This window comes from Atta cephalotes, assembly GCF_000143395.1.
Source record: "Atta cephalotes unplaced genomic scaffold scaffold00019, whole genome shotgun sequence".
Lineage (NCBI taxonomy): Eukaryota > Metazoa > Arthropoda > Insecta > Hymenoptera > Formicidae > Atta > Atta cephalotes.
The window spans coordinates 2,516,211-2,527,948 of record NW_012130083.1 but is presented as its reverse complement, the minus strand read 5'-3'; the positions used below and the strand labels follow the sequence as shown (position 1 = coordinate 2,527,948).

General features: G+C 27.5%; 1 protein-coding gene across 1 annotated transcript in view; it reads right to left on the bottom strand.

Annotated features, from left to right (window-relative positions):
* LOC105619026 (otoferlin-like) overlaps positions 1-11,738 on the bottom strand; it is a 50,645-nt gene that overhangs the window by 19,289 nt on the left and 19,618 nt on the right. Inside the window, 3 exon segments of the mRNA XM_012200554.1 lie at positions 1,245-1,506; positions 8,689-8,963; positions 11,062-11,250. Of these exon segments, the coding sequence (XP_012055944.1) occupies positions 1,245-1,506; positions 8,689-8,963; positions 11,062-11,250 (726 nt within the window).

Here is an 11,738-nt window from a genome sequence, read left to right as displayed (position 1 = left end):
TGCGTGCGTGCGTGCGTGCGTGCGTGCGTGCGTGCGTGCGTGCGTGCGTGCGTGTGTGTGCATCAATCTTTATTACAATATATCATATTTTGATATTAAGATAGCTTACTAGACAGTGATTTTCATAAAATAATAAAAATAATAACAGATAAAAAATGAATTTTATTTAAAAATTAATTATTTAAAATTAATAAAACAACTAAAATTAATTTTATTTGAAAAATTGGAAAAAGTAAGTTAAATTGAATAATAAATAAAATGATAGAACAAGACTACTGATTATAAGCGTGCACAATAAACAGAGCGCAGTAAACAGAGCACAAAAATTAAAAATTAAATAACAAATTTTGAATTAACCATAACAAGTCTAAATGGTAGCAGTGTTGTGAAATACTAATTACTAAAACCAGTTTGTAATTGTGAAACAAAAGAAACACAAAAATACGATTTTATGAAAATCTATAGAGGTTTCGAAAATCATGATATATCTTGTCAAACTTCATACATATATCAAATAAATATAAAATATTTTTAGAAACAACTCTCACTTCATAAAATGTATTATTTCGTAAAATGATTACATGCATGTGCGAAATGTTAATATCTTCTACAATACATCATGCATAAATGGCCATGATACTGAAACCGGTTGTTGCAAAAAAAAAAAAATAATTTTGTATAAAAGTTTCTTTCGCGCCCTTCTTTTAATTTATAATTTAAGTTTGCCCTTTTAAGATCGACCTCAATCTCATTGAAAGATAATTGCGTCGTCATTTACGGATAATTGCAGCGTCAGCGTTATCGTAAAATATTTAATACAATTTGCTGTGACGTTTTGAAATTACTTTATTTTGCGAGAACTACGTTTCCTCTAAAAACATTCATTTGGCAATATTATCATCAGAACAAAAAAATAAACAGTAAATAACATTCTTATTGCAATATCTTATAAGGTTTAAAGAAGTAAAGATATAAACATTAAATAATAAACTTATGGAAAAATATAATATAGGAAAAAGATATTAAATATGCAATTTATAATATTAAAAATAAAATTAATACAAAACTTCTGTTTAATACAATAATTATTTTAAAATTTTTGTGTTTTCAATATACTATTGTGTAAGATATTGCTCGGTTTACGATAATAAATAAATCAAATTTTGTATTTAGCATTCTAATTAATAAAACATATGTAGCGTGGCATAAATCATTAATCATTGATATTAGAGATATTATACAACCTTGGGTTTGGATCTCTTGGCCGGCTTTACAACTACTTCCTCCTGTTCAGGGTTGGCGCTTAGCTGATTATCATTATCGGACGCATTTGTTTCGAGGGATGTCATAGAATTCGTTCGTGAAGGCTCATTTGAAGTTGGACAGCTGGAGTCCCGTCTATCAAGGAGTTCTCTCGTTTCCGAATTGCTGTCACAGGATCGAGTACGTGGGGGTCTCTGCTTTCCCAATTTCAGCAGGGAACGCACGCTTCTCAAAGTAGTACTCCTAAAGGAAATGGATCCATGAAGGAATCCAATATATAAATATACCAGAGAATAAACACTTTTCTAAAGACCAAATACTGTTTGAAATATCTCTAGAGGCAAGATGTTTTCTAAAAATCATTATCTGTTATGCGACTTGAGATTGAAACATAATATAGTATAATTAGAATATATAATTTAAAATAATATTTAGAATAAATATACTTTTTTATTTTATATTTTTTTTCTTTCATATTCTTTTGCAACATTTTATTGTTTAATGTTGCAAGCAAAACAGAGAGAGAGAGAGAGAGAGAGAGAGAGAGAGAGAGAAATAAATTTTATTAAATATTTTTAAAAACTAATTTCCTGATTTAAGTATGTACTAATATTAATAGAAACGAATTTATTTTTGATTTTATTTTTTCGTATTATTCTTCGCAACGTAAATATAACTTTTCTCTTTTCCAGGTGACTCGAAAAGTGGGTTTCTAACATCTTATATCGTTTCCGTCAAGCTTCTTGCCGTTGCATACCGAGAACTTCAGTGATCCCAACCCGATGACGTCACTCACTTTAAGCCGCAATAACCGTATACACATACAACGGCGGATTAAAAATACCTGATATTGCAAAATGTTCAAATTAAATTTCAAATCTCTTAATCTGTAAGCTAAGTCTGTCAAAATGAAAAATTTCGAAAGAACGATAAGTTTTTAATTTTTATATATTGTTAAAAGTAAAGTAGTTAAAACAAAGCGAATATAAAGAGATAGTTATGTTATTATATTAGCTAGATGTTTAATAACTTTAAACAATGTTTACATCTACAAATTACATTTTACGTTTTATTTATTAATATTTATACATTTATTAATATTTTATAAAATTATTAAAAGCTTGGAAAAGTAAGTTTTAAAAATTTAAACAAAATTACAAGCCCAGCAAGGAGTTTGAAACTTACTTATTCAAACTTTTAATATTTTTATGAAATGTTAATAAATGAAATAAATAAAATATAAAATGTAATTTACAAATTCTCTCTTTTTTGCAATTTGTTGGTGGAAACATTTGTTGTACTATTAGCTGAAATTGATGAAGGACTCGGGTCCCATGATATGTCCGTATGCTAATATTTCGATCCTTGTCAATTAAAACGAGGGAAAATCGTGGGTGATTTTACGAACGAGAATATATCATGGGCTTATACGCGTATGGACAATGATCACGAATTACGTTCGATTACGAATTACGTTCTCGTATTGAGAGGTAGTGACAGGAATTGCCATGGCGTTCCCAGGAGGGTTTAATCCTCTTGCGAGACATAAAAAATAGCTTTCTTTACAACGCGTCTGGATAAGATCCTAGTAATACCTACATGGAACAGTATAACCACAGCCTCTTTTCATTCTGAAGGTAAAAGAAAATAGAAAAATATGAAATCATTTAACAAGATCAAAAAAATTTTGCAGTAAAAAGTTATTCGTTATAAAGTTGCTTAAAATTTTATAATGAGATATCTATTGTACAAAAAAAATTATTAAAACTTTGTAATATTATTTAATTTAATTTTTTTCTTTCTCTCTTTCTTTTTCTTTGTTGTTCAAAAAAGTTTTTCAGATATTATGCTGTCGATATCATCAGACGTGCGCATCCGCTTTCAGGATATCAAAAAAGAAACTTTTCGATTATGCTGCTCATAATTAATACTTAGTACTTAACTTTTGTAACATTTATATTGATTTTGCTTAAATTCAATGCCTCATAATTTATATATTCTTTGTCCTGTATTCAACTTTTGATTTATTATTTGTATGATTTATTATTTTACTTTATTTTTATTTTATTGCATTTTTGATTTATTTCTATTGTACTTTTGTTATGTCAAATTAATATTTTAATGTGATTCAAAAATCTCAATTCTTAAGAATTTCTTATCCTGGTACGCTTAAATTAATAACGCTGCATCATTATCATCATCTCTCTGTTTCTTTTTCTCTCTCTCTCTCTCTCTTTCTTAATATTAAAAATAACTAAAAATTTTAGTTATTGCTAATGTTACAAACATTTTTAATTTACTGACAGATTAATTTTTACAATTTAATTGCAAAATAATTTTACAGCGGTTTATTTAAGATACTTATAACAATATTGATGGTCAGTTATTTATATATTTTATATTTCTTGTCTTATACTAGAATCTCATAACAATAAATCATCTATTTCATATTTTACGTAACGCCCAGGGTACATATGTACAAAAATAATATTATATATCTCGCATTTGTCTTCTCTGACCTTTATGATAAAAAGGTTTGCCTAGATCGTCGTGATAACGAACTTTAACACATCACTGACATCATCGACACTATCGAACGCTCTATCGCTCTTATTGAGCAATCTTTTCACGTTTCGATGACGCTTATACGTAATAAATACACAGTGTTTAATAATGAGAGCTGCCGGTTAATTAGTAATTAAAGTAGTTGTAGAAAATTCATCAAAATTGTTCATGAATCTCTTTAATTAACAACTTATTCAAAATTTATTAAAATTTTTAATGAAAATTTAAGTGCAGTAAAAAATAAATACAATTTGTGGAATATAAGAGTAAAAAATAAATTTTAATGAAATATTAATCGGATGCAAAATTTTTGAAAAAGTGAACGTGATATGAGCAAACTTTCTAAAAATACAATTTTTTATAATTTTAATCATTTAAATAAAAAAAATTAAATACAGTTTAAACATCTCGACATATAAATAATACATATTTCAGGATCTTATTTAAAAAAAATCAATTTTTGTTAAAAAAAATTGTGTTCTCCGACGTATTTTTAAGCAACTATGTATTTTATGGGTCAGTACTTTCGTAAGGTACCTAATCGATTGCACGGCAGCATTGAAATATTTAATCTATATTTTGTTTTTTGTTTTTGTAAAAATAAAATCGAAGGATCAGTATTGTCAGACATCATGTGTGACCGAACCCGTAGCTATTTAAAAATACGTCGGAGAACATAAATTTTTTAATTAATTCTTTTGAAAATCTATTATCCCCTGAGGAATTTGTCCCGTAGGTAAACATTCTCTATATTAAAAATAATATAATAAAAGAGAAAATAATTGGGTCGATAACATATCACTTATTTTGAAGTGGTTAAAAATTATGTGATTATAAATTTCTGCTAAATAAGATGTTTTCGTTGTTTTTCATGAAGTTCAAACGAAATAGGAAATAATAAAATATAATTTATTTATGCTTTTGCTGATATGTGAAAGTAAATGTTAACGAAGGTATATCACGGCGTAGATATCTCGTGAAAAAGAACATGAGATGCGAAACTCCTGAATATAACATATCTTGTAGTTTCTTTTCGTGTTGTTTTAAGCTTAAATTAACTGAAAAATTACGTTTAAAGAACAAGTTTCAAGATAGAGGTTTCATGTTCTGCAATTATATTTATGTACAATTATATTTATGTACAATATGTATCTATGTGCGAAAATCATAATTATGATTTTCACATTCATATAATAATTCTTAATTTTTTATATTCTTATAAGCGCGTGAAAATACATGTTAATATTAATTTTCAATTATTATTTTACTATAAATGATTGTAGTTATTTAACGCTCATGATTGTCAGTTAACGATCGATTAATTCTTCAATTTTTGTATATAAAATCAGCAGTAATAGGACGGTATAATTATACGGTATAATATATTGTAATTACATCTTGCATGGTATTTGGAATATAAATACGTGATTTAAATAATAATTTTAAAAGAGAAACTTAACAATCTGTATTTCAATTTACAATTATTATGCATGAATTTTATATTAAATAGCGATAATTAAACTGTGATATAAACGTACAAAGACGCAGAGATAAAATTAGAAATTTTAATAGACAAGTATGGCTAAATATAGTATATGTAATACTACAATACTATGCATTATAAAGATTACGCGTTTCGCGAATTTTCTCCATGTTCCGATTTCTTTCTTGGAATGTCAACGTTTCGTGAATCTTGCAGTTCATTTCATCAGGGCGAGGAGCAGCCTGATAATGGAGCTGTTCCTCCAGACCATTTCTATATTACTCTTTTTCTTTCTCCAATAACAACTAATTTACCATTTTATGAACAAACTTTAGGAGCGGCGATGGGCTCTCTTATTTCTCCTGTAATCGCTAACATCTTCATGGAGAAAGAGGCCCTCTGGAAAACATCCAAAAAACCAGAAGTTTGGTTCTGTTATGTAGACACATTTGTGATATGGAGACATGGTAGAGTTGAACTCCGTAAATTCTTTATTTTCCTCAACAATCAATATTCAAATATTCAATTCACTATAGATATAAAGAAAAACGAAAAATTCCTTCCTAGATGTTCTTGTCTCTAAAAAAGCTGACGGTACCTTAAACCATCAAGTGTAGAGAAAACCAACACACAGATAGATACCTGCATGCATAGTCGCACCATCACCCAGCACAAAAACAGTCAGCAATCAACTCACTTGTACAATAGAGCTTTCACCATCTCTGACAAAAAATATCTACAGACAGAAACTCAACCACCTAAAACTAGTCTTACAGAAAAATGGACACGAAAAAGACAATCAAAATAATCAATATGACATATATAAACAAAACAACGGCTTCTGATACACAACCAGACGAAAAGATCCTATCCTTCTCTCATATGTCAAAGGAACAGATTGAATTGGCAGGATATTAAACAAACACAAAAACTATTTTCAAATCATCTAAAAAAATAGAACAAATCTTAAGAAATCTTAAAGATCAAAGACCTCCACTCAGCTCCGGAGTATACAAAATATTTTGTTCCTGCGGACAAGTATACATTGAAGAAACCGGTCAACCTATGGATAAAAGAACATCAACGTGATGTCAGATTAAAACACGCCACGCAGTCGGTATTGTCAGAATATCGAAACAAGATCAAATACTGATTTTGACAAAACGATCATGATAGCCAACATTACATTATACTTTCCAAGAAATCCATTTCCAGTATAGAGAAGCCATAGAAATACAAAAACCTTAACAATCTAAATAGAGATAATGACAACATAAATAAAATATGGAAGACTATTCTCTCGGTTATTGAAGATCGATCAATTTCACTTCTTCTATCCACAATTCTCTTCTTCCTCTTCCCCCCCCCCCTCCATTATCACAAATAGCTAAAAAAGAACGGCTCGGAGGAACAGCTCAGTATCAGGGTGCTTTTCGCCTTAATGAAGTGGACTGCAAGGTTCACGAAACGTTGGCATTCTAAGAATGGATCTGAACACGGAGAAAACCCACGAAACGCATAATCTTTACATAGAAAGTGGAAGTCAAGAATACTTATTATAAAAAAATTTTTTTTAAATGGATTTTATGAATAAATATATATTTTTATGAATAAAAAATTATAAAATTTTATAGTATTTCTCGTTGGTTTAGTGTTATTTGTTGTTCATTCAATATTTAATTTCGTCTTTTAAATAGATTTATCAATTTTCAACATAAATGTAATACATAGTCCAATATATGAATAATTTTAACATATACATATAGTTTGCGTTAGCCTCCTCGGCGGTATGTTCTCGTACATCTCCGAGAGTATATCGAATATATTTCGATGTAATTTAACATAGGAATAATGTAACTATATCTCGTAATTATGTTTATATTTCAAACACAATTTGCATAAAAAAAAAAAGTGATTATGAAATAGGTGAGAGATCGTGAAATACGATATCTTATCGTTTGTGCTGCAATCTGGGAGCAACCAAAATTATTTTTTCATAATCTGCTTAAATGTTATAATTAATATGACTACTGTTTATTTAGTGTTTATTGTGTTGTAAAAGCTGCATTTTAGTTCTGCAGATATAGAGTAATATTATAATTATGTTTAGATAGAACTTAATATACAACATTAATTATATACAAAATTAATTTATAAAAAACTGAAGAAGGGAAAAAGATTATGGAACAGTAGTAATTTTGAAATGTACTTATATTAATTTTATAACTTTGTTCTAGCTTAGAAGTTAAACGTAACTTTTAAATAATATATTATTAAACTTTTTGTAACAAAGTGTACAAGGCGTTCACTTGGCCCGAGTGCAAGTAGTAGTAATATCTAATATATATCGTAAAAGTAATATACATACATCAAAAGACTATCGTGTCTCTTGATATAAGTATATTACTTTTTACGATATATGTTAGGTATTACTACTTGTATTGGGGCAAAAAATTAGCATGACAATTTATTGTGTCTAAATAATAAATTGATCAATTTTAGATGAGTCATTGTTACTATATATATGCTCAAAAAACAATGTTATTACAACATTAATAATCGCCTTGATGGCATTATTACAGAATGCAAATGCTGCAAGATGGATTTAGATTACACCAGCGAAGGTAATTTTATGAATAAAGAATGTGCATGACTTATTTGCATATTTTAAAAGTAGTGAGAGCTTAATTTGAACGAGAAATGTTTTATAAATTTTAACAAGATATGAACAAAATTAAATAATATATGACTTCGTAAATTTTAAAAAGTTACATCTATATAATTTGCAAATTGCTAAATTTATATTTATGTTATAAGGTAATATATATTTCTTGATTTTTTATGAATTTTTTTTTTAAGAATAACGAAATTTTATTATTTTTATTATTTAAATTTTTATTATTCCGTTCATTTTTAGAATAATTTCAATATTTTTTCAGTGCAGATATATTTTAATATTATAAATAAAAAACTTATTAAGTAATAAATTAATTAATAATAAATTATTAATTAAAAATTTTACATTAAATGATAGTAACATTATAAAAATATTATATACATGAAAAAATTTTAACTGTTTATTAATTTTTAAAGAAAGTATTGATCTCAGAAATACAATTTGGAAAATTGATATTTCTAGAACCAAACTTTAAATGCAAGAAATTAAAAATAAAATTATAAAATTAATAAATATTTTATTTTAACACTTTATATTTTTGCAAATAAAAAGAATACTTCCTAATAATTATATTATATTGTATTAATTTGTGATTGTTTATATGTATATCAAGATTATTTTTTTAGTTAAATTTTTTAATTGTATATTGTAATAACGTATACATATTATTTTATTTTAAGTAACAATCGGTGTCACTCACCGTTTTCGAGTGTCGGGTGACTTTTCGCCAGTTGACAAAGAGGTGCCCCTTGGTAAGAAGCCTCTTTTCGATGTTTTCTCAGGAGTATGCCAAGAGCCTCTTCTTTTCCCACTAGTCGAACTACTATTAGCTTGCTCGAGACTCCTCTCAAGGTTCGCGATATTCTGCTCGATGTCGATCAACATTTGTTGCTCGTCCTCCATTATTTCCGAGACCGCGTATGAGCTGCAGCTTCCGTCCGGGGGATTATATCGAATTTCGAAGCACACCACCGCCTACATATACATAACAATACCGCATTAGAAGGTTCAATCGATAAAAGAGATAATCGGTGCGCTTAAAGAAAATAAGAAGTATCATGCACTTTGTTCTTTGTGATATGCATGCTCGCTATGACGATGACAACTAGAATAATGTTACAACATAAATTAGAGCAACCTAAAAAGAAAGTGCATACGATTGTCTAAAAATATTTAGCGATTTCCAATATCACCAGGATCATTTGAAAAATGTTATCTAACACACAAAAAATGAATTTATTTGCTCAATAGTTCAAAAAATAGAGAAACTGTATGGAACGAATATTTTTAATATTTTTTTTATTTGTGAAAGATAATAATATTTACAAAAATAATAAAAGAAAATTTTTTATTGTAATACTTTTTCATGATTCTGTAAAGATAAAGTTTCAAAACTTGTATGCAAAATGTGGAATATCGAAATTTGTTTTGCAATTGAATTGTAAGTTTTTGTTCGCTTACTAAAATAAATTCATTATTTTATTCTACCAAACAGCACATTCAAATTTATATTAAACTATCTTTAAATGATTCAGGAAAATGTAATTTAAATTATTTAAATTATTTAAATTATTAAGGCCTGTTAAAAGATTGTTCGTAAATTTTGTTCTTCTACTCTGATGCACTCTTTCTATGATAATAGCTAAAATTGATGTAATATAATTCAAAGATTCACAAAGAGAAGTTAATATATCTTAAGTTTCAGAAAGAATTATAGAAAGAAAGCTTGTATATAAAGGATTACAATGTGTATATTTTGCTGAGAAGTTAGCAATCATGGGATATAACGCTTGAGAGGTATTGATTTATAAGATATAGAAACTTTCGTATTTAATTACAATGATTGTCCAGCTAAAGTATCACATCAAAAAAGTATGAGAAAAATAGAATGTATAAAATAGAAGGTAATTTCAACTTTATTAACAATGTTTAGTTAGTAACAATTTATTCGTTCTGAATTTATGATGACATTTCCGCCTTCACAATTTTCTGTTCTGTATGAATAATTACGTGCAACAATAATACTCGTTAAATGTTACTTATAAATAAACTTGAGAAGTGACTAATATAAAATTTTGCGTTTTCTAGTAACTATGATGAAAATATTATTTTGTAAAAATTCTCATGTTAACAAATTTTATTGTCGGTTGAAAGTTGTAATCATTATAGTAACATACATTGTTAACTTTTCTGAGTCTTTTAATTAATTAATATGAAGATATGAAGGAAAATCGAGAGTTAAAGATAGAACTTTTTATTTTAAAATTAAAAGATTACAGAAGTCAAATTTATCAAACATTTTACGCAATTATTTAGTAGGATTATAATTTTATACGCGTAATATATTTATTTATCCTTTTAAGAGAAAGAAAGTATGGCGCAGAAAGAGAAATGCACTTAGAATACATACTTACCCAGATACACTGACATTGACAATGAATGCGTCTGTCTGTTACGTGTTATATGGTACAAAAGTCAGTCACGTACATAAGTACTTTTCATGCGGAAATGTTCCCGAGACGAAAAACAATTAATATAGTTGCTTGGAGGCAAGAAGCAAAATTTAAATTGCTATTTCGACTAAATTAGATTTTCTGTTGCCTTAACGAGTGAAATATACGTGGAAGTCTTTAAATGGGTTTTTTTTTTTAGTTTTTCTTTGTTTCTCTGCATTTGAATTGTAAATGATTCGTATTTTAATTTTTCTCTTTTACACAAGAACGTAGCCTAGGCCTAAATCACTTAACAATGATGTCAACTTTGTTATTTTAAACAAGAATTTTTATTGTAAGTCCATCTCTGAAGTTACTTGCTATTTAGCAAATTCGCAATATAATTGTAAACATATTGTATAATAAATTATAAAACAAATATATGTATATTAGATAAAATTATTATCGACAATTGAAAATATTAAAAAAGCGAGAAAAGATACGTTTATAAATTTTATTAAAAATATAGTATTTTGCAGGTGGTAACGAACACGCGATATTTGAGTCATGCAACAATTATGTATCTCGCGAAATATATCGTGGTGATTATTCAGTTATATCTCTTCGATATTGAAACGTACCGAAAGCGGTTTATTATTGAGGTCAACCAGGGAATCCGAGATCAGGATCCTCCCTTCGCGCACCACTGTTTGCAATACCAATCCGTATCTCGCCGCAACTTTTTCATTTCTCAGGACTCCGCGCGATACAACTGCCAATTGTAGCACTTCTGCCTCGTCCACTGGTCTTCCTAAATTCCACGTAAAACTCTGAAAACGGAGAATGAATAATTAAGAATGCATGTTTTGTCACATTTTACACAATAAAAAAATCAGCATAAATTAAAGGATTCTGTAAAATCAACAGAAAGCGACTTTATTCTATAAAATTAAATTCATATGTTCATATTTGAAATAAATGGAAATTAAACATTTTTTTATTTTTTTCTTTTTACAATTCTTTTTTACTGATCAGATAACTCTTTTTGAAACCATAAAGTAAAGTAATAAGATTAAAAATAAAAAAGAAGTTTAATATATATATCTTGAAAGAGAGAGAGAGAGAAAGAGAAAGAGAGAGAGAGAGAGAGAGAGAGAGAGAGAGAGAGAGATACTAAATTTAAAAAAGTAATTAATTTAAATAAAAGTATACTTATTAATTTTAAATTTAAAAATTTTTAACGTAAAAAAACTTAAAAAAAAAATTTTTAAAATTAATTAACTTAAAACTTAATTAAATTAAATTAAAAATTAAAAAA